Source organism: Perissodus microlepis, chromosome 23 (assembly GCF_051167445.1).
Source record: "Perissodus microlepis isolate ML-2025 ecotype Zambia chromosome 23, ASM5116744v1, whole genome shotgun sequence".
Taxonomy (NCBI): Eukaryota; Metazoa; Chordata; class Actinopteri; order Cichliformes; family Cichlidae; genus Perissodus; species Perissodus microlepis.
In genome coordinates, this window is record NC_140482.1 from 8,041,406 (window position 1) to 8,065,834 (window position 24,429).

The 24,429-nt window shown below is 41.4% G+C and overlaps 2 protein-coding genes across 3 annotated transcripts in view; both read right to left on the minus strand.

The window, feature by feature from the left end:
- Positions 1-2,491: 2,491 nt before the first annotated feature.
- Positions 2,492-5,736, minus strand: LOC146360914 (uncharacterized). Its single transcript, XM_084920793.1, has 6 exons — positions 5,137-5,736; positions 4,801-4,911; positions 4,500-4,630; positions 4,227-4,388; positions 3,855-4,081; positions 2,492-3,251 (listed from the first exon to the last, which is right to left on the minus strand). Exons 1-6 carry the CDS (start codon positions 5,201-5,203, stop codon positions 3,149-3,151), a joined length of 801 nt encoding a protein of 266 aa, XP_084776919.1. The 5' UTR covers positions 5,204-5,736; the 3' UTR covers positions 2,492-3,148.
- A 1,699-nt stretch (positions 5,737-7,435) lies between these two features.
- Positions 7,436-24,429, minus strand: part of LOC146360915 (FERM and PDZ domain-containing protein 4-like) — a 97,006-nt gene continuing 80,012 nt past the window's right edge. The window contains exons 9-16 of one of the 2 annotated variants that reach the window (XM_084920792.1): positions 22,255-22,374; positions 21,589-21,725; positions 19,218-19,344; positions 16,854-16,943; positions 16,563-16,745; positions 16,283-16,421; positions 14,083-15,057; positions 7,436-12,241 (exon numbers count right to left, since the gene is read on the minus strand). In XM_084920792.1, the coding sequence (XP_084776918.1) occupies positions 8,889-12,241; positions 14,083-15,057; positions 16,283-16,421; positions 16,563-16,745; positions 16,854-16,943; positions 19,218-19,344; positions 21,589-21,725; positions 22,255-22,374 (5,124 nt within the window). In that variant the 3' untranslated portion in view covers positions 7,436-8,888. The remainder of the gene's footprint in view (positions 12,242-14,082; positions 15,058-16,282; positions 16,422-16,562; positions 16,746-16,853; positions 16,944-19,217; positions 19,345-21,588; positions 21,726-22,254; positions 22,375-24,429) is intronic. The other variant, XM_084920791.1, reaches the window with a different exon arrangement.

The window sequence follows — 24,429 nt, forward strand, 5'->3', positions numbered from 1 at the left end:
AATGTTGCTATCTAAAAATTTAAATAGCATATGAGTATCTTATTTCCAGATTGGCTACAAGTATGTGCTAGTATAAACAACAAGCCTTCCAATTTAAATAACAAATTGTGCTAGTACCTGCCATCCAGGATAACACGTTTATGCCACTCGGAGACCTGGAGCCTCACAGCTTTGGTTTGAATGTGCAGGTGGAAAGAACAAAAGTAGCAGCAATACTGGAGGAACTGCCTCTTCCATCTCATAAGCAGACACACTGTTTATTATGGCTCTATTATGTTTGAGCAGGTACTGTAAGAATTTTCTCTGTTAAATTACAACAACATCTTTTTACTGTTAAAACAGTTACAGTACTCTGTTGTACAATACTGTTAGCTGTTTGTTAGCGGTGCTACTCCTACTTTAGCGTTGCTACTATAGCCTCCATAAACGTTTTTTTATTGTAAAATATAACTGCACATCTTAACTCCTGTTACCTGATGGCCTGTACACACATACATGGGTATTTTTGTTAGCTTAGCTTTTCTGTGTGTTTTACACCTTTAACCCACATGGAAACATTTCTGTACAGTTAGGGATAAAAGACTTTTCTTTGTCAAGTTCTTGACATCATTATGGATGAAGATGGGTTTTTTTAAAGGAAAACTTCCTGTTTAAAAGACACCCGTGCATGTGTAGAAATAAATTTATACACCAATTTGTGCTTCTTTTAAGACAGATATTTCAATATTTCACTGTTTTGTTTTAGCTTTATTATCTTTTGTAAGATGAGACACCAGAACCATGAAGACTAGGTACAGATAGTGTTTCAGGGTGGATGTTTCCTTTACTGTGGAAAACAAAATACTCTGCATTTCCAATTTGATATAAGAGACACACTGGACACAGTTCAACATAAACATAAAAATCTTAGCTCCGTAGAGTAATGCGGCTCCTTAAGCCCGAATTCGAAGGCAATAATTGAAAATGTGAAATATTCTTTCATTCCCTCTCGGACTAGCCTCGAGTGACAGAATCTATTGGGGATATAAGCGGGCACTGTTTGGGGTGTTTATAGCGTGGAGATAAAATACAGAATTTACTGCTATGCAGAGAGGCAAGCAAACAGGGAGGTCTTTCTTTGTAGCTCAAACCTCTGTGATGCTGGCACTGTAGTGAAGACAACCTCAAAAACACATCCAAGGCACAGGGGAGCTGTAATGCACTGATAGTTGTTTTTGTGTGTGTGTACACTGCATCGGTGTGGACTTCTTTAAACAATATTTCCTCTACAAGATCACAGAATATTACACACATTCAACATTGTGCATTTGATTCCAAGTTTCTGATCTCGCTAAGGATTTCATGGTGGCTTCTCCAGAGATCCTTTGAGAACCATTTGCTTGTAGTGCTAGTGAAAGGTGAGAAACCCATCATGCCTTTAGTGTATTTGTGAAAAAGCTCAACGCTTACAGATTGAACAAAATGCACAACATGAAATTTCTGTATTGCTGCTAAGCTTTTCTTTTTTCTATCAGTGCAGTCTCTGAAAGCTAAATTGTTGGGATGGCACTGTTCTCTTCTTTGGTATTATTTGTTCTGTAGGTTGGAGGTCTGTATGTGGGCTATGTTAACAGAACCAGGACTATCGTGAGCCTAGCCATTTCACTTCCAGCCTACGGATAATAAATTAACACCAAAGTTACGTGAGTGGGTTAGCCACATTTGCATGAGTTGCCATAGGCAGTAATATTAATAGGTTCCACTCTGCAACACCATGGAGACAAATAATTGTATTAATCTTGGATTTTGTGATATCCTCTTACAAAAGCTGAAGATATAACAGGAGATCCAACTCTCCAAACAGAAATAACGTTGCTGCAGCAGGAAGTCTGCTTGTCATCCAGCAGCCTCTCACCCTATCATCCGCCCATTCATTATCTCGAACCCTAAATAGCATTTAAAATTATTTAATATTCACTTTACAGAGTGCCATGGCAACAGCTGTTTCTCCAGTGGCATTAATATTGCCTCTCCTCTGAAGTCACAAGCCTGACTCTGGAAACACAAACACCTGTGGAGAATCGTGCTACATGGGCTCCACCTAGTGGTACAAAATGGGAACTCAAAGAGCACGACAACTCTGCCAAGACAGACTTACGATCAACTTATTGGTCAATTAATCCTATAATCTGCTGTAATGGCCCATCTTTGAGAAACTGTTTCCAATCAAGTAACTTTACAAACTGAACAATACAAATCAACTCTCGGAGCCTACAAGCCACAGCCTACGATCTACTTCAGATAAAACTGTGGGCATAGAAACAGAGAGGTTGGAAATACCATTAGTCTATTGGCAGTTTTCCTAAAAGTAAAACAAACAAACAAACAAAAAAAACAAAACACAACTTCAGAGTTACTACATGAAAACAGCACTGTCCTCAGATCGTCTAGGTTCACAGTGCTTGGCATGCATGCAAAGCACTCACACAAAACAAAGACACATGAGTGCAGTTTAAAGAACGTCTTTAATTAAATTAGGAGTCTTATCAAAATTGTTCAAGTTTTCAGGACAAACAACAGTGCAATCATTGACAGATGAGTATCTGTACACACAAGATACACAAGACATTACTATAGTCTAAGACAAAGGCCACAGCTTCAAGTAATGTAAACAGTAACAAGAACATATATACACAACCCTGCAAAAACAACAAGCGGGGGAAATTTCATACTTTTTATATTTCAGCCGTCGACACAGATGAAACTATATGAAGTCTAAAAGTATACAAACATTTTAACAGTGAGCACCAAGTGGATGTTTTTCGGAATGTAAATGCTCCTCCATTTTCATATAGGCTGGTAATGTATGAACAAAATGTTACATTAATTAATACTCTGCCATTGTGCAGTGCAACAACTCTTAAAATAACACTTTCCACATGCTGTTAAAATGCCATTTTCAGCCATTTAGGAAGTGTTATTTATTACCCTTTGAAACCTGCATTATTCATTTTGTTCATTTTGCACTTGCCACCGTGCCCTTTGGAAGAATATTGTAGTGGTTTTTACACAAACACTAATGTGTTCAATGTTTCTGGCCCATCACCACACATAAAACACTTTTTTTTTTGGTCATCCACAGTTCGCACTCTTTTGCCGGTTTCTCCTTTCATTTTGTATCCATGGACGAGTCATCGAGACATTCCATTATCCTCTGCAATTCCTGTATGCAGGGAACAATTGACTGGCTATACAGCTGAGCCATCTTCAGTCTAGAGACAAAAAGATTAGAGCCATCTGTTAGTTAGGGTTGATCGAAAAACATCTAGTCACACTTGCACTAATAACTCCCTGTTATATATTATTTTTTGCTCTAAAAATAATCTTAAATCTATAAATAAAAGCTTCTTGGCTGCCAAGTTTATTTAGAGTCTACACAGTGCCAACAGAACATTAGCAAATGTTAGCAACAACCTCAGAACACAAAGTGAAGCTCAACTCACTTTAGCTGCTAAAATGACTGACAGGCGTATGGAAGAAAGTGGAGAGGCAAACACATTCGTGATCTGTGAATCGGTGTTGAAAGGTGTGTAAACTTGCACTCAACAGGTGGCAGACTTCAGTAGGATGTCCATGATGCTTTGCTTAAACTTGATATTCAAGTCAATAGTTTGTTGCCAGCCCATCAGCAGAGAGGTTGCGGAAAGCCGTTGGTGTATATAAACACCACCCACATGCATGTACAAGTATTATGTACTAACCAAACTGAGGTGTTTATAGTGCAATCCTCTGGTGTAGCGCTGCCTAAACCTCACTACAAGGAAGGGGGCGGGTGGGTGCCGTGGCATCCCGCATCAGAGCAAAATGAGTGTTACCTTCTGAGCAGCTCGCGTCCTCTGTTGGGTTCGGGGGAATAGTGCTGGAGAGCGGTGAGGCTGTGAGCCACCAGGATGCTGTAACACTGCTCTCGAAGGGCGTTGTGGCTCGCAGTGTCCCACTGCGGCAGCTCGCTGGTGTAACGCCACGCCATCAGTGAGTGCTCCAACACGGCGTCCCAATCTTTGTTCCTCAGCAGAACTTGGCCCCACTCCTGACACGAAACCTGAGGTGGAAGACGAGGAGGTGTTTAATGTGACATAAATGTACTTAAGAATAGCAAAAGGAGATCTCCACTGGACACAAATAGCAGCCTTAAAGAACCTACTTTTAAAAGCCTAAAAACACAATTGTGCATGACAAAGACTCACTTTGAATGCCACCAGGTGAGGGTATGCCTTTCTGTAGCAGTGAGCGTCCCTGTTGGATCCAAACCGTGAGTAAGGTATGGACCTGTAAACATTGGCCTTCTTTAGCTGCAGGTCTTCCTGTAGATACTTCAGGTCTGATGCCATGACCCTGGGCTCTTGGCTCTAGGGTACAACAGGAATGCACGCCTTGTTAAGTTATGTCAATCGCAGCGTTTCTTCAAAAACACTGCCGCATTAGCTTTACTATAAGTTCAATTGTCCGCTGATGAATACCTGTTCGACCAAGATGAGGGATCTAATGAGCTGCACAAGCTGCTGTTTGGAGAGCGGTGTGTGGTGCTCATCCATCTTCTCACACTGCTCCTCTAGCCTTCCTCTCCACGCCCCACCAACTGCCAAGTCCACTGTAAAACCAGGGAACACAAAGCCAAGTTAGCCCTTAACTCCCTTTCCATTATCAAGCGCGTTTTGTTTTTTGCCATGTAGCTTTCTATAATGTCAGATCACAAAATCAACCGCATATCAGCTCAGCAAGTATAGCTACAATTAATTTAAAGTTAACAGCGTAACTTACATGACTGCATAGGCTTTGTGCTTGCGGCTGTGTTTCTTCCTCTTGGAAGTGGGGACGGGGTCGGGACCATACGTGAACTTAATATTTCCAAGTAGGACCTCCTCATTCGAGCTGTAAAGAATTTAATATTTTTAAAAGTTGCATTGTTAAAATATTTAACATAATTTTACACTCACAACGTGATACGAAACTACCAGGAATACTTTTAATTGTTTTTTTCAAATTTGGCGCTGTTATCAACACGTAGTGGGCGCGAGCGCCTCGATAGCTCGAGCAGGGTGGCGCCTCTCTCCAAACAACACGTTACACATGTTAAATGAAAAGTTAAAAACTCACCGGCAATTTTGGGCTGTGGAGCAGGTATTTCCACCAAGGCCCGTCGTGGCTGGCACACAGCTGCCATTGCGACTTAACTTAAGGTTTATAACACTCGGGGCTTACAACCTGCTTCGGCCTGGGGCGCTTCTGTTAGCCGAAATTTAAACCCCACGGAGTGGCGAACAATAACTTCTCCACGCTGGTAGCAGTTTAAACTCGGCAGCCACGAGCTTGTTCCGAAGACGTCCTCGCAGTTCTTTGAGCTCTGCCTGAGTTTAACTTGCTACACAAAAAGTCCTCCTGTCAGGTAAACCTGCTGAAACGGTGACAAAAAGACGCTTGTAACTTTTGGTTCTTTCACTTGCACACTAGTACAATGCTGATTGTGAAGCGCGCGACACGAGTTACCGCGCGGGCGTGGTTTGTGGGATTCGCTGACCTGATTGGTTAGACGTCACGACATGCTCAGAACAGGCGCCCAGTATGCAAATTAAACATACTTTTCCGTCCTGCACGTACTCTTCTCTACTTCTCTTTGGCTCTTGGGGAAAACATCACGTGAACGAACAGCCAGCTGTGGCTGAACCCAGAGCCCTATAGGTAGTAAACTGCATGGCTTGAGACCCGCGTGCATGATACATCTCTGCCATGGACGGAGAGAGGAAGTGCAGTACATATAGCATATGTGAGGCAATGCTTACTTGTAGGCCTGTAAGAATCTTGCAGATTTGAACATTTGATATGGGGATAGTTTTGCATGGCGACCCCGAACTTCCATTTGGTTATTATTATTATTGGTATTTTTAAATGTCATATCTCTTCTCTTACACACAGACATAGGGTTACAGAGACTATAGTCCAAACAAAACAGGATTTTTAAGGCTGACATCAATGCCGATATTTGGTGATTTAAAAATTGGATACTCCCATATATTGGCCGATTTTCTTTTTCTTTCCAACACACAAAACAGAAGTAGATTTCCCGACTGTTCTTTATCTGTAGTTATTTACATACTGATCGCCTGGTTGTTGTTTTTGTAGTATACAAACTTGTATTAGCAACTAGGAAGTTGCAGAGTGACCTCTGGTGGACAAATTATGCAACAATTGGGGTCAACGCTCACCATATGTTTGACGAGTGTTTCTCCTGTCTCTTCTTTACTTTTTAATTTCCATTTATGGGTCAGTACCGATAACACCAGCTGCTGCTATGGGGTTCTAATAGAGACACTTCGTTAGCAGAGATCTCTTCATTTAGGACTGTGTATGATTGTCAGAAGTAGTTAGATACTTAATTTCTTACCTTACAGTTACAGTTACAAATCACCAGATTTGTAGTTTTAAAACTAGCTAAACTATACTTGGATATCTTTTCATTTTAATGCTACTAGGCTGCTTTTGACCAAAGTCAAAGTGGACTAGAAGGATACTGCAGGCACATTAACCTGGGTTCTCTGCTGGAAGGTCCGTCTGTCTCAGTAGGATGAAACTATCTCTCCTCTTCTCCAAAAGTTGATTCTGTTCATCTGGATGTAGTGTTTTCAGTGGGAGAAACGTTTCGTCACTCATCCAAGTGAGTTCTTCAGTCTCAGCTGGCTGACTACAGGTTTCCCCAATCTTATAAACAGTACATTTGCATAATGACTGAAACTAGTACCACTGAAGGAACAATGGGCTGGGAGGTCAGTTCCTTCATCATAATTATGCAAATTCTCATGACCATTGATCAACAACCACTGATCAAAGCCCACTGATCAATGGCCATGAATACCATTCACAGAGAGTTGGGGAATGGCTGCAATCACAGCATTGTAAGATGGCACAAGATGTACCCTTAGGCCCCCTTCTCGATTCAGAGATGGTCTTTCCCTTTTCACGTAAATGGCCTCCTTGACTCCCTGCTCAAACCAGCGTTCCTTCCTGGAACAGAATCAACTTTTGGAGATTTACTTACCTGGATGATTGAGCATGCATCAAGATATCACTCCTCTTCTTCTTCTTTTGGCTCCTCCCCTTAAGGGTAAACACAGCAAACCATCTGCATCCATTCACCCTATCCCTAGCATTCTCTCCTGTCTGTACCAGTAGATTGTTGATGCATGTATGTCAAATTACCTGTAATATATAGCAATGCGCTTTAACACCAAATCCATAGCTCTTCAATTGATATAAAGACTGAAATATTACTGTGAAAAGACAACTTAAAATTTCCACTGTGTGACAGAAATATCAGGAACATGAGTAGTTTTACACTAGACATTAGTTTAAATAGATTCACATTTCGCTGTCAGTTTAAAAAGGTGGGTATTTTAATATATCCCCCAATATATAACATGTAAACTGACAGACAGTACCTTTTATGAAACAGACATTAAAATAAATGGCTGTTGATTTTAGGATGGCAAACTTTACAAAACAAATCACAGCATGATTGCATGGTGTAGTAACTCATTCAAACCAAAGATGCATGGAATAAGACAAGTTTTTCTGCAAAATATCTTTTAATAGGTTGGTGGGTTGCTGAAAAAAAGCAGTGATTTCTTCTTTGTTGAGAGACATAACCACATCTTGATACAGAGCGTGGTTTAGTAAATCATTCACGCACAAAACTCATTCCAAAAGCGATGGTAATAAAAAACAAACTAAAAAAGTAATCGGATATAATCCACACAGTGTGTTCAATCTGAAATATGCCTTTAAACTTTGCTAAGTTATATATATATATATATATATATAACTTAGCAAAGTTTATATTTGATGTTGGGGGAAATTATATATTTCTATTTTTAAATATATATATAACAAAATAATCTAAGTGGTAGAATACAAAGCGGTTGTGTGAATGAAGTGCAATGTTTAGTGTAACCTGTATGTTCAACACTTTTACTGAATTTTCCAGTCATCTTGTAAAATAAACAAAAACCAAAGAAAGAAAAACAAGCATCATAATGTAATCGGTTAAAATCAGCTCACTGTTACACAGTCATTTTAGAGCATTTAAATATAACTATACCGCTTCCTCACTGGACTGACAATGAAACTTGTTTTTTTACTTACATGTCTAGAGGTACATTTTCTTTTAAAATAAATACAGTTATTGTAAAACTGCCACTCGTGAACTGATTGAACTGAAAGTGAAGTCACCCCTAGCCCTGCACAGTATCAAAGCAAATTAACCCTCTTCAGGCAGGCGTTGCCGATTTCAAACAGTTAAAAACTAACAACCTGATTAGCCCACATACATATTTTATGAGTTTTTTTACTCAGATGTACCACTGCAGGACTTGGTTGTGCATTAGCAACAAAAAGTTTAATCTGAGCCTGAGAGGGTTAAACTGAATACTCGATGGCTTCTTGAAACTGCTACAGTAAATTTGATAATTAATTATGTACATTATATACACATTTTCTAAATAACTTACATAATGCACACTTAAAAGGGTATAATTTCTATTAGGTACATATCATATTACAAAGGTCTGTGACAGTATGGCTTTGTAAATATGCATTACAATATTGTCATCAGAAAAAAAGCAAGTGCAGTCAGAGGACTCTTTAAGCATCTTATACATCCATTCATTGTGAATGTTATGTAACTTTAATGTTTAGTCTAACTCCTGCCTTTTGCTTTTTAAACTTTGATATGGAGACAGCTCTAAACCTTTATGAAAAATACATGACTCTTACAGCTGACTCAAAGACGACAAGACGCTTAAAGACATACTCCCGCTGACAGCAGAGGCCACACTATAAATTATAAGGAGTAGCCTCTACTTGCTAAGCAGCGTTTTAAGGGAGCGGGTGAGTGCGTTAGCAATGGCTGACATGGTACTAGAGTGGCGGACCAGGGCTTTCATGCTGTGCTCCCCTGGCGCTCCAACAGTGGCAGCCTCAGCTGCTTTGAGCAAACAGATATAGTTCATAACAACCTCGTCAACCTTTGCCACGACTTCTCTCTGTTGGTGTGAGGCTGAGGCTCCGAGTCCCCTAACCAGACACATGCAAGCTTCGCAGAGACAACAAAGCACCTGAAAGCTACAAGTCACGGCAAGCAGCATTTCCTCTGGACTGCTGTGGGCCTGTGCCATCCTCCGGCACGCCCGGCCTAATTCTTTTGACTCAACGGAGAGGAGCTGTTTATACTGTGATACATCCTGGTTAGGCATCTGGATGCCGCGCTCACAGCGACCTATGCTTGATCTCACTAATGCGATGAGCTCGCTGGCATCACGGCGGGCATCAGTGAAGCCGGAAGGGAAACCGTACATGTGGTCTTTGAGGGCGTTGATTCGTGCCAGTCGGTCACTGAAGCTCATGTTATTAAGGACCTCGCCATACAGCTGCTCGCCAGCAGCGTCCAGTGCGGAACCGCAGGGGAATATGGCTGAAGCAGCACCGTTATCCTCGAAATCAGGTCCACTGCGACTTCGTCTGGGCCTCTCCCATTCGATCTCATCCTCTTCGCCCTCACTCTTACGTTTAAAGAAACAGTAGCTAAAGGGCCCATTACATCTCCAGGGACTTGTGTCCAGTTTTTGAGAGCCCTTCATTTGTTTTGCATCTTTCTGCAATGGAAAAGCCACAGATGCCCTTCTACTGTCTACCCTACTGCCTGTGGACCAGCACGTGGTGTGGGAAGACACAGAGCCTTGGGAGTAGCTCTTGGAGAGCCTCTTCCTAGTTGGTCTCCGCTGGACTTTGGTGTCACCTTGCGGGGGCAGAGACAGTGACAGGGGCTGCTGGCTCCGGCTTCGGGTGGGCTTCTCAAATAGAGCTTCAACACTACCAGAACTTGCAGTTACATTGCTAGAGCTCCGTTTAAGCTCCCGGCCCCGTTGCAGGCTACTGAAGGGATCTGTGTGTGGTAGCGTCGGGGTGACAGCCTGAATGTGGTTCTGACTCTGCCGGGACTGGACAGAATGATTGGGGTCCTGTGTGCATCCTGAGTTGCTGGAACTAGTGTTGACTTGAACAGGCTGGGAAAAAGAAGGAGGTGGTGGGGGAGGTGGTGGGGGAGGTGGATTCTGAGGATTGGGTGTTGGAGATGTAATGCAAGCTCTTGGACCAGCTGATGCCTGCCTGACAAAAGCAGAAGGGTGGTCTCCCCTTCCTAGTGAGATAGTGTTGAGGTCTGCTCTTTGACCACCGGGGGCAGCAGAGAAACAAAGAGAATCGTTAGGGCGGGACTGACGAACTGCATGCTTTGACTTCAGGTCTGATCTGAACCATTCCTCTGTGCTGCTAGCTTGGCTTCTTGATCGAGGTGGATGACGGCTAGTGGTACCTCCCCCCTCACGGTTTCCGCCTGTAGCAAGTCCTCCGTCGCGGCTGTTACAGCCCTCTCTCTTATAGAGGGACAGAAAGTGCTCTGGGTCCAGACCACTCCTCTCTAGCTCACTTTCTAGGCCAGAAAAGGAGCTCCTCCTCTCAGAAGTAGCTTTCCTGAAATCTAAAGTCTCATTCCTTCTCTGAGCATGCATATCAGGACTTCTCTTGAGTTTGGTAGGAAGTGTTGCAGAATAGTATGACCGTGCATTTTTGTTTGCTGCCTGTATGGCAGCAGCATTAGGGTTAACTACATTTGGGCTGAGGAATGGAGATGATATGGATGAAGGCATACACGGGCAGCGAGCAATGGTGTTTCCCCTATTTTTAACCATTTCAACAAGCTGGGGGTTGCTAGTAATAAAACGCCTTGTGTCCTTTTTAACTCCTCCTCCCATGCCCGCACTCTGCAACTTCCCTCCCTGATGCATCTGGCTGACTGTTAGATAGTTAATCAATTGCCTGTAGGCCTCGCTGCCTTCCTTCTGGTTCAGCCCTTTCAGACAGGCCTGTTGTTTAGCATGCTGATCATTCTGGAGTCGCTTGTTTCCTAAAGGGTCTTTATGCTTAGATGGTGTGGCTGAGGACGGCCGGCCCGGTTCTGACCCAGGGGAAGGTTGGTGAATATTGGGCAGCATTTTCCGAAGGAGGGCAGGATCTGCATGAGGGTGGAGGTCTTTTCCCTGAGTACTCTGGGCAGGGGTGCCAAAGGGGGTTCCGGGTTTGTTATCTTCATAGTTTAACACCCTGAGTAACGAGGAGGAGGAACTAGAAAGCGGGTGCCTTTGCAGATGGTGGTGTTTTGATTCAATGGCACCAGGGCCAAGGGGTGAATCATTTGGGGTAGCACAAACGCTACTGTTCGTGCTGCCACCAGCATCCAGTGATGAGCACAGAGAGCCCTGCAGTGAACTGTGTGCTTCTCCTTGCAGATTTGAAATCCTTTTTGCTAGATGGTATTCACACAGCCGGGCCACACTCTGTTGTCTCGAAATGGGCTGATGGTCACTCTGTAGGTCTGATCCCTGGTCTGATCCCCCTGATCTAGATTTTTTGGTTGGGGATAGCAACGATGCTACAACTAGATGTTCATCTTGCTCAGCAGCTGAAGCTCCATTATCTGCATCACAGCCCCCCAAGTTGACAACATCTGAGAAGCGGTCAGAGATAACGGAGGAAGGGCGGGGACTTCTATGATGATCACGAGGGAGGCTGTTGACACCATGGCTCTCGGCTACAGAGTTTTCTGCTAAAAAAGAATCCTCCCTTCTTTGGCTGTCTTCTCGTTCGCAGAATGAGGTGCGCTGGTCCAAGTCAAGATGGCTGCGGCTCCCAATGCTCTCTCCTCGATATCCTTCCCTTGTGCTGAAGGTGTTATACTTTCCGCTGGAGTCTGCTGATTTTTTATGGTGCTTGCCTCCTGGTGTGGTGGAGCTTGGGCGCTGAAGAGTGGCTGAGAGATTAGTCTGGGGCCTTACTTCTGAGCTGTCCGGCCGTGATGATGTGGTGCTTAACTGAGGGCTCCGTCTTGGAGGAACTGCTGGAGGCTGAAGGTGTCGTGTTGGACTGCGTGGTTTCTTTTGTATTGTTCCTCCGGTACTGGGGGAGACAGGAAATTCAGTTTTTTCTTCAAGTAAAGGTTGGTATCCTTCCCTTGTGGCCACCAGAAGACGCATGTGGCTCTCGCTCAGTCGGTGAGTAGCAGCTAGTTCAGAGATCTCAGTCATCTCTGAGGAGTTGGTCTCATTACCAGAGTCTGAGGATGACTCTGGACTAAAGCCATGAGATATATAAACACCTAGGTGATAAGAGATACAAAGTTAAATGTAGATCATTCAATCTCAATTTGTCTGCTGCTGAAAGCTTTGACTGTTAGAACTCTGAACATGTTTGGGTTTTTTTCCATAGCTTATAGTGAATCCCAAATTAACTTGTGAATCTACACCAAAACAATTTTGTGCATAAGTAGCAGTTAATATGAAATCTTAGACAGTAGTGACAGAGAACCAAGCTAAACATATTGTTAATTCTATTTAGCAGCCACAATGCACAACACATGTACCAGATATGGCTAACAGCTAACTCTGCTCCATAGACCCTTAAACAGAGGCCCTGACTGGCAGGTAGCATTAAAAGTTAGCAATTAATTGTCGTAAATCTAAATATGAAAGGAAAAAAAGCAAGCAAATGGTCAAACATTTAAAATAGTTTGCACTGATATATGATGTAAATAGATACATAGTGGTCAAAAAGTAAGGAAAATGGTTGAAGTTTGATGTAGTAGCTAAAAGTATGGTTAAAAAAAATAAAATGCAAGCTAAATATACTAGAAATTGACATAGATGTCTGAAAATAGGAATATGATTGATTTTTAATTTTTAAGCAAAGGTATGGCTAACTGTCGAAATACCTAGCTAAATGTCTTGAGAGCTTGAAAAAGAAGGCAACTGTACTTCTACAAGATGTTTCACCTCTCATCCAAGAACCTTTCTGAGTTCTATAAAATGGTGTAGAGTCTCAGGTATTTAACCCCTAGTGGGAGTTGTCCCCTTTGGAAGTAGTGCTGAGCACTGTAGATCATATGAGTCATCACATGAGCTGAGGTATGAAAAAGGGCATGAGTATCATCACATGGGGTTATGGGTGAAACCACTGCAAGACCTTGCCCCAATCCATCATGTGGCCTATGGAGGTCACTGAGGCAACATATTGGGGTCACGGAAGGTTGACACTCCATCATTTTTAAGAACTAATGAAACTGTCCAGTTGTCTTCTTTTTCAAGCTCTCAAGACTACTATGCCCTAGATGACTGGGAACCTAGACAGACATAACTAGATATTTGTTTTTGCCAACTGGTTAGGGAATATGCATTTTTCCTTAGTGACAGGTGGATGCCAAGAGGTCATTGATCAGTCTTTAGGCTTGTGTGACTAGGACTTCAGCAATAATTTTCTCAGAGACTGCCATTAACTTCCAGCAGCTCCTTGTGACCAGTTGAGAATATAAATTTTTTCCTCATAATCGGTGGTTTTCAGAGGGTTGGACCAGTCTTTAGACCTTTGCGACTGGGGTCTTACATGCTTGATCCCACAGTGTCATCATGGTTGTCACACATCCAAATGGTGGGCAAGTTAATGTCACGTGGTCACTAGTCTGCAAAACCCTAATTAGCTAAATGTGTAGCCAGCAGTTGAAACTGAGCTAAAACGGAAGATGAACATATGAAACTTTTAGCAACAAGTAATAGTTACACGTTTGAAAGTATCAGTAAACTTAATTAACAGCTTAAATGGATGTTGAAGGTTAGGGTGGAACTGTAACTAAAACTAGTGGATTAATGTTTGAATTACTCCACTAGTTGCTACTCAATGTTGACCAAGCTAGTAGTTATGGATAATGATTGAGGCAGTTTACAGACCATAACTGCTAAATATGTAATTGTTAAGACTAAATTGTAAGCTGAAAGCAATTCAGATCTAGTTTAAAATGAGTTTAAAGTCCATTTGACAGAGCTAGGGAGGGAGAATTTAAGACGAAGAAAAGTTGGTAACCACTGGCTCAGTCTAAGTAAAAGTGCTGTAAAATCAGTGCTAAATAAAGGCATCAACATTACTTTGCTGCATTAGTATTCAACAGACCTGGATTGTTACCGCTGGGTGGTGGCGGCGGTGGAGGCTTCTGTTCAGAGACCGAGAGAGCTTGCAGCGCTTGCAGTGTATTCATAACCGCATTTTCCAGTCCTCTCTCCCCTCCCCTGCTCCCTTCCCCCTCCCCATGCGTTGGAATGGCATCGATTAGTGAAACCGGAATATCGTCATTTTCACGTGTGCTTAGAGGCCTTCCCTCGGGTGCAACGTCCTCATCCAAACTGTCGCGAAAGCCTGGTGGTGGTGCTGCGATCGCAAGGTTGAGCGTCTGCAGCAGGGTGTCGTCTTCATCATTGTCAACACCATCATCGCCCTCGGGAGGAGGCAGCGACGTCAGGTCGATAATGTCGTCCGTAGAACCGGAAAGTGTGAGAAAGGTAGCTTTGCCGGCTGCTGTGGGTAGGCCCTCCCCTTGGATACCATCATGTGTCTCATCACCCACTGGCGTCCCCCCAGTGGAATCTTCTTCACAAGAATCCTCGTCTGGATCACTTGTATTGCCACGATAAACTAGTTCCCTTAGCTCCTCACTACTTTCCTCGCTTATGATGTTACTATAGACGTGCTGAAATGGCTCTCTGTCCTGTTGCTGAAAGTATGTGTTGTTGTGCAAGTAGGGCGGTCCGTAGTTGGGTACCTCCGGGCTCTCTAACAGTCTTTCATAGCGTAAGTTCTTAAATTTATTGAGGGGTGGGTTCCCCTCAAAAATAAATGACACTTTGGCGCTCCGAGGTGAGTCTTGAGTTTTGTGTCTGGTAGCCGGAGGCAGAGGAGGGGGCAACGGACTCCTTTGGTTCTCAAGGTCTCTGTCAGGGTTTGGTGGTTCGTGGAAGTAAGGAGAAATGCTGTTTTCCCTTTGCCCATTGTCTGAGTACTCAGAGTCTCTGCTGTAGATCTCTACTTGACCAGGCTCCTCATTGTCCCCAAAAGATGTGCTGTAAGGCCACTCCAGGACACGTTCCTGACCTGCAACGAACACAAGATTTTATCACTTTACCTGTTTTGTATTTGATTTTGATTCAACCTGTTTCAGTTAAGCACTCTATTTCAAAGCAGGTTTTATGCAGCACTGTAAAATGTAAATTTTTAAATGTGTGACCTCGCAACAAGTTTTCATAGTTTCATGTGGAGTATTTTTCCAGAGCATCAACATCTACTACTCAAGTGCAACTTTAGATATCCACCAATTTGTCCTAAACAGATGGCTTGTAATCCATATTATGTCACATACACACAGACAGGGCTGGGCCATATCATACCATACCATATCATATTCACGGTAATACCGGTATAATGTTAGGCGATAAGAAAATGAAATATCGCAATGGAATATGGGTAAAACGCGCATGCGCAGTGCCTTTGTTTTCATACGCACATGGCAGAAAAAGCATGGCGGCGACGGAGAATGGGAAGGGCGGAAGCGGTTCGTTGAATGACAGATGAACCAGGATTGGTTTGTTAAAATGGTGCAACTTCAGTGGTGTGGAACTGGTTTGGTTTTCGTCTGTCAGATACACACCAAAGCAAAATTTTTGGTAGAGCATGCAAGCGGGCCGTTGTTATTACCGTATTTTTCGGAAAATAAGTTGCTCTTAAAATCCTTTGATTTTCTGAAAAAATCGACAGTGCCCCTTATAATTCTTCTGTATGAATTCTGGTTGTGCTTACTGACCTCGAACCGATTTGTGGTACACGGCGCTCAAAAATCTGTAAAAAAATGTTTTAGTACGACTTTGCTAAGCTACGAAGCCGCACCGCTTGATGGATTGTCGGAGCATTACAGCTATCGTAGTCGGGAACCTTGCGGAGTGATACGTACTGTGCTTCAACATAATATTACCGTATTGTGTGTGTATAACCTCTTTTTAAGTTTTGTGGATATTATACATGGTTATGCTGAGAATACGTCGGCCAATTTCCACTGGAAATGCCTTTTGGTTAAACTGCCAGCAAGGAATTTGCATTTTCACTGTTAAATTTTTATGTAGCTTTAATGCACATTAAAAAACAGCTGCTTGTTTTTTTGTTGTTGTTTTTTTTGCACTAATAAAGTTGCAGAGTTGCAAAGTATTGTGTCTAGTGTCAATTATATCGTCAGTTATAACGTTATCGCAAATTTTCAAATATATATCGTGATAAATATTTTTGGCCATATTGCCCTGCCCTACACACAGACATGGATCATACTTACTAAGGTCATCCACTCCTGTGCTATTGCAGTGGGCCATGCTGAAAATAGATCTCCTCGAGTCCACTAGGAGGCGATAGTATCCTGCTGTTAGACAAGCCAGGTTCATTGCATCACTTGACTCCATGATCAGTGTGATGGGCTGTGAAAACAAAAAAGGGAGGATGTGCAGAAAAAAAATAGTTAAGGAAAACAACAGATGCTAAAATTAATGCAAGGCATTTTTTTTGGGGGGGGGGGGGAGAGAGACTTGTTTTCAAAGACAGCTGTGCTCTGCTCTCACCCTGACATCCAGAACATGCAGCTCCAGCCGGACATTGGTCTCATCCTCAGTGAGGATCTCAATACGATTCACATGGCTGAAGTCAGCCAATAGGGCCACCAGGTTTGTGCGGGCATTGATGACGTGGCTGATGCCGTAACGTGGGCCCACTAACAGCGTCACCTCTGTCTGTTTCTCACCTTGCTGCGGATTTCAAAACAAACAAACAAATTAAAATCAGCGAAAAGCTCAAGAAGAACTCACATTTACTCTCAAACTTTTCACAAGGCTTCCTGGATCAAATGGGCTTACCAACAGTATTGATTTGAACTCCCTCCCTCCAAAGAGTCTGAGTTCACTGAGGTACCTCAGGTAATGCACCTTGGCCTGCAAAGCGGTCAACTGTGCAGAGAGGAGCAAGGACATTAGTAAGAATCTGAAAAGGAAATAGCTTTCACCACAAGCAAATGCAATTTGTCTTCTAATGTCAGGATGTAAAGCACTCTCAAAACTATTTTGATCTGGCCCGCTGATTTTCCATTATATCCCATCATGTCATTTATATCTGATAAGGTTCCAAAGAGCTGCTCCACAGCAGTGCCACTCTTTACACCCTGCTTTTGTGGAGTTGTGCCTCTCCTGCAGCTGAGGGTGAGTGTGATTTAAACTCGAGATGCCAAACATTACAGCTGCTTTCATTTTACTCCAGTGTTCATTCATTCATGACCTGAGGTTTTATCCCTTCACTCTTAATTCCAAAGTGTAGTCCAGCAATATTTTACTGTGCAGTCAGCCTCACATAGAAAATGCTAATGGGAACGTCTGATCTCTGTGAATACATTTGATTAGCTAGTGCCAATCGAGCCGCTTGGCCTTATGCACATGGGCTGAAGCTTTGGTGTGTTTCAACTGATATACATTCATCACCTACAACATAAAGCTGCATTACTTTGATTAAACTGGACAATTAAACTGGAGTAATATCAGTTTGCCTGCTGATAATTGATGTCGCCAGCATTCAGGTTCTTTGCCCACTTCTGCTTTAGAGTGGCTCTTTGTATATTATGATGTACAGACGTGTAACAAATCAAAGAAGCACAGGCACTGTGCCTGGCTTGGTGCTTTTTGAGACCCAGCCCATGTTTCAACATGCTTGGGAAGTTGTACATGAGCTTATGATGTGTTCTGGAGTGGAGAATGGGGGTCATTTGAAAAAAAAAAATCATGGTGGACATAGCCTTTGCACCTTACTGTTGGTTCTTCAGGTCTCTGATGGATTAGATCAAGGGTGGTAAACATATGACCCAGGGGCTAAAATCAGCCCAGCAAAGACTCCAATCCAGGCCACTGGATAGCTTTAGGAAAATTTTTGTATTTGCTTAATTGAAGTTTTAAAGCATTTCCTGCTGATAAAGGTGGCCCACATCACCATTCATATTACAACAAAGTACCAGGACCTTTTCAACAATTTTACACATTTAGTTCTTGCACTTTAAGCCAAATAACAGAAATGAATGATCAAGAGCTCGGCTGCAATATGAGACTTGTTTTGTGGGGTCGTAAAATGGTATGAAATATGTGTATCCTCGAGGAGAAACTTGTGCATACATAATATTCAGTCGGAATGAATACATGTTTGGTGCTCCAGTGAGCATTTGTGGAGACTCGACTATGCATGTGAGATCAGCTGTGAGCATTAGGAATATATGTTCATCGCAATAAATGAAAATTTCCATCAGTGCAATGCTGTGGTTCATCCATGTGTTTTTAATTGAATACATTTAGCTTTTGTTATTTATAGAAATGAGCTACAGCATGGCCTATTTCAGTGTAACTTAAATGCTGCACACTATGTGAGATTTGTCCATTCTATGTGTAGAAGAGAAGCCATAACCTGATATGGGTTAGTATCGAAATCAGCTGATCTGCTGGGATTGTGGCTGAACTTGAGCTGGTGGTCTGTCTGAACTTAATCCATGTTCAATTTGCTGTTTCACAGCATTGTTTTGGAGCTTTTTTAGAATTTAAGAAATAATATCTACTTCCTACATCATGCATCAAATACAACATGTCCAGAGTTGATTTACGTAGCGAGGCTCAGAAATGTGAGCCCATGGCCTGTCCCATGACTCTATGGGACATTAAAGTCTGCAAGAACTCACAAACAAGTGCCGATGGCTTACCATGAAGACACTCTATCTAACTCTGATTCACTAACAGAATTTGCATGACAGCTGATTGTAAATCACTGGGTGCCGCTGAAACTCTTGCAAGGGTCGGCTGCTGATTTGCACTTGTCAAAGTTAATATGGGTGCTGGAGAATGAGAAGACTGGCAGCTGCTTGCATCACTAAAACAGTTTTTTTTGTTTTTTTTAAAAAAGCTAAAAAGTTCAGCCCAAGTTAGATTAGCTGCCCCTGACTGGGCAATTTAAATATCTTATTATGCATAAAGTTTGACAATCCATTGTTATTCACATTAGCATTCAAGGTCTAGCTTGACAAAGGGTCTTAGGTTGACATGGGTGAGAACCTTTACAAGGTTGAGTATGGCAGCGATGCTATTTTAGGATATTGCGTTAGAAAACGGAGAGGCAGTGTGTTTGCGTGCATGTGTGTGTGTCAGAGTGTGTCAGCTTATTAACAAGGGCAAGGAAAGACAAAGAGAGCTGGTTACTTTTTTCCCTGGAGGCACGAGGTTCTGGTTGGTTTTGAGGATGTGTGTCAGAGCCTTCTTGATGTTTTTCTCCTTCATGCTGGACAGCACAGCAGGAGGCAGAAACAGTGACAAACCCCACTCTTTTCTGTTGAGAGAAGATTGATTTCAGCATAAAGCAGCCCTTAGAAAAAAAAAATCCTTCCACAGTGGTTAAAAAACAGCTACAAATTGGGAGACAAGCTGTTAGTAACAGAACAAAAGGATGAATTGACTTTCAGGTGGACAGCTTTGTCAAAGGGGAAAGTGTTTCCTCAACAGGGCCTTAAAATGTGAGAGAGCTATCTGCGCTGAGACCCTAATATTTACAGTGCTTTACTCAGTGCTGGAGGACAAGTTAAATAAGGGCAGCCAGGCGGATTCCCTTACTTACACTGGGACTGCACAGGAACAGATGTGTCAACATTATATTGCCATATAAAAGTACAATAACAGCATTTTCTTGTAACTCTCAATTGATTAAAAAACAAACAAACATCTGGACTGTTTGCCAAAGTCATGCTTCTTCTAAAGGAGACCGGTCATGCTCATTTACAACTCTATTTTTTTGTACTTAGACTCTACAAGGGTAGCTTTGCATATTTCATAATTCGAAGTACTCTTCATTTTTCTCATACTGAGCCACTGTCTCCTGTTTTAGCTCCTCTCCCTTTAATAATAATAATAATAATAATAATGGATTGGATTTATATGGCGCTTTTCAAGGCACCCAAAGCGCTTTACAATGCCACTATTCATTCACTCTCACATTCACACACTGGTGGCCTTTAAGGCCACCCTGCCTCTAACCCAGGTTTCTCTTAATTGGCTTCCTAATTGATGGGTGGGGCTTCCTTAAAACATTCATATTAGGGATATCCACACTGAATGACATTAAATAAAGTGTGAAACAGAGTGAAAAAGGGCATATAAAATCAAGCCGCAACCTGACTTCAGCCCATTTGGGCAATATGATGATGTTATTATTTAATCCTTTGGCCATCTTTAATATGAGCATCCACCACTGAAAATAACTGTTTAACTGTTGTCAAAAAACAGGAAATTTACCATTTAAAAAGGTGTCTTTAGTGTTAAAATTAGTCTACGTGGGTAGTAGTTACAGTAGTTACTCCATGTAACCCCGCCTCTTCGAGTACTGAGCACTGATTTCTTTTACCTTTGCTTGTGTTGGGTGACTAAACTTTATTCTATTGTGGTTCCTTTGGCACTCCTTACCTGTGCCTCTGGGTGCATCATCATCCTACTATAACAATGTATGTATGTCTGTATACTCGTTCCCAGACCTCCCAGAACTGGTTCAATCTTGATTAAACTTGGCCTATAAACTAGTTTGGGTACCAAGATTCATAACATCATAACATGTATTTATTTCACATAAAAAGTAACTGTTTCTGTTTATCTGTATTTGGATATAGAAGTTGCATGATTAAGGCAGGTTCAAGAATCTATGCCATTTTCAGGCATGCATTTAGCAGTAATTTAGTAGTAATTAAGCTCTTAAGGTTTTATGGGTAGATCATGCAACAGAAAAGATATCTATAACAATCAACATAAATAGCTGACAATGACTACTATTAGGTTACATATTCCTATTGTATTTCTAATGGGTCCAAATTGTTGGTAATTGAATAGACTTTGATTACAATTCTCAACTGTAACTGTATCAAGTTTTTACAAGAGAACTTTTTTAGAGCAAAACTTGCATCAATGGTGATTATTAATGCTGATCACTTAATCGCTGATGACGATTTAGAGGTGGGTTAATATCTCAACACTGAACTGCAAAATACTGAAAAAAAACATAATTTAAGAAACTAGAAAATATTACCTTTTAAATTCAAGTCTCTTCAGTATAGACGAACATTTTCTAACCCTACACAGTGTGCTCACTGCTAGTCATATATTCATGTGCAAAGATTATTCGAAAATATTTTTGTATTATTTGGAGTTTTATTTTACCTGTATCATATTCAAACTAATAATCAGCCATGAGTTTTGATGTAAGGACATCTGAGAATGCCATAAATTTTCTTAAGTTGCCATTAACAACAGTCTGACAGTGTCAGCAAACTATTCAAGGAAACATTTCTTCCTGTTATGTGATTTTTTTGTTTAGCCAGAAAGATGCATTCATCCAAGAAGGGAACAAGGGCAACGAATTCTATTATGCCAGATAAACTTTTGCAAAACCATCAGAAAACTTTTAGAAAAAAACTCTGTTATTTATTATTAATGATGAGCTGCAGCCTGTACAAGAGTTTTACATTTACAGACATGTTAAGAGTGTCAAAAACACACTCGTACCCACAGCTGCATTTACATGCACACTTACTGGATGTATTTGAGGGAGACCTTCTGACTCTGTCTGGTTGTCATGGTGAGGATGTACATCTGCAATGCAGCCAATCGCAGCGCAGCATCATACTTGAGCTCCTGGCCAAACCGCTCTAAGACCACATCGTTACAACTCTGCAGCAAAGGAGAAAGTTACGTAAGAGTCCTTAAGTTTTTTGGGGCTTGTGAAGCGCATTTCATCTCTACAAAGAGCTATTCGAGCACCAGCGCATCCCCACTGAGCTGTAACAAGTTGTTCACAACCTCTGTGGCTAGAGATCCCTTCAAAGGGATGCGCTGTAGCTTCCAGTCCCAGATGAAGGACTCGGAAACACAAAATGGTGAACTCTGACAGAAAGAAAAAAAAAGATGATTAACTTGCCTTCTCTCAGGCTATTTCACTTGACTAATTATCAAAGGAATCCTCAGGAAGCAATTTATTATTTCAGAGGGAAGTAGTTCATACAACAGTTGATATAAAGACTTTATTTGCAAATGAGGATTTTTGTCTGGAAAGGATTAATTCTCCACAAAACTAAGTAAGTCTGTAGATCATGAAAAATAATTTCCAAACCATCTGGCAGCAGAGGATTTGGATGTATTTATATTTAACAGTCGACAAGTCTCACCTCGTGCTCATGCTGCTACTGTTGCCATCGCTCACCTGAACATAGAGGTATTCAAACGCAACAGCGTCTCTCCGCAGCAGCTCCACTGGATCCCTGGGAACAAAGCTGATTCTAAAGAAACACTTCATCTTGTCACAGCCGGGTCTCTGAGTCACCTGGGGTTGAAAAGCACAGACAAAGAAAAGCGTGAACATGTGAAAATACAGTAAACAAGCTATGTGTAAATATATGCAGAAACTCAAGTTGTTCAAAAGTTCATGTTGGATCATTACGAGCGTTGAGAGTCATCGTACCAATCACTATCAGAGGTAATGTGGGGTTTTTCAGTAAGTGCAACACCCTAAATCATGTCCCGTTTTATTGCCTTTTTTTTTTCTTTTACATGGGACAAAGATGAACATCATCATTTAATTTAAAAAAAGACTTGAAGCTAGTTTGATTTAATAAGACTGGCTTCAAGTCTTATTAAATAAGATCATAAACCCAAGAAGAAAAGTCTTATTGTTGTATTCATTCAAGTGAGAAGAAGGGTCATTTTTAAAAGGAGATTCAAAGGGTCAGTCACTGGTTTCTAGGCCTGTGTGACTGGGGCCTAAGGTGCTCAAATATTCTTTCAATTTCAAAGAGAAGTAGTGAAAAAGTAGGATGACACTCCAATTAAGTTTACTTCCCGGATTTTGGAAATGCACGGACGTCCTGTTATGTTAGCCTGTGTTTGTATATGTATGTAGGTATGGGTGGACCAATCTGAAGCAAGCCTTTCACAGACATCATCCCACATACACTATTAACATCTCTATGTTCTTAAAAAAGAGTTATCGTAAATCTCAGTTCTTTTGATTTTCCTCTATATTTAGTTTATTTCATCATCATAACTGAACGAATGTTATGTTACTTTCCATATGATTCAAATGTCCTACTTATGTCACCCGTTCAAAACTTCACATTTACTAAAATTTGTATTTGCGATTAAATTTTGTTCGAGTCACCACTAAATACAGAACGTAAAAAAATGGCATTATTTCAATTTTTCATTTCTGATTTTGTGTCTATATAAAAAACTAACTCAAACTAATTCAAAGAAATTAAGTTAATAAATAGTTATATGAGAAAATAAGTTAATAATTAATAATGACTGCATGTCAGCTTAAAAGCTCAGGTTCATTTTGTGACAACCTATAGGGTAGTTAACTGGTTTTTACCAGGCTTACCATCATCATCGTTGTATTTTAAAAACTAATTAAACTAAATAAACTCTGAAAAATAACCACTTATTATGGGTGTCAAACCAGTGCAAAATCAAACTGCCAAAAAATGTGAATCTTCAAGTAAAAGTCTTAAATTTATGAATACATTTATGACCAGTGGTGAACATATATAGCATTGGCTGCAGAAACATTAGTAATGGTACAAAAGCAACGACAGCAGCAGCAGCACTGTTTTGTTTTGTATATTCATAGCCATATTAGTTGTATTTAGACCGCTTTGCAATCTAAAGACATGCTTGTGCAATCCAGCAGCAATAACCTAGAAAAACCTCACTTTGCTTTCTGTGGTGGTTCATGCATTTGCTTCCATCCTCTATTCAAGACAAAACCACAAGACTGGCATCGTCTTTTAAATATTGATCATATTTTGTAAATTATTTAATATTGCGTCGTGTAGAAAGGGCAAGAGGTTTTTTTTTTGATTTTTGTTTTTTTTTAATCTATACACTTCAAGAGTTACCAGCTTTCTCAAACACACCTGTCCTCAGTATTGACACTCGGGTGTATTACAGTATAGAGAATGGTTTTCAGACTCTCAAAGAGTCTTCAGCTATTGTGTGTGCCACGTGCAGAGCTCTTCACATCTGAACTGTGTGGCATGAATATTAATATTGTCCTCCTGTGATGAACCCTATTAGAATATACTGGGCACTGTGTGTGTGTGTGTGTGTGTGTGTGTGTGTGTGTGTGTGTGTGTGTGTAATGTGAGCTGTCGCCACTGCTGTGCAAGTGCTGATAAATGACACTGGGGTCTAAATGCTGCTTGAATACTGAGCAGGAATGTGTGTGTGTGTGTGTGTGTGTGTGTGCGTGTGTGTGTGTGTGTGTGTGTGTGTGTGTGTGTGTGTGTGTGTGTGTGCGTGTGTGTGTGTGTGTGCCAGTTGTTGTGTTTGAAAGACAGAAAAGAAGGCAAAGAAAGTGAAAAGAACAAGGCAACATCTC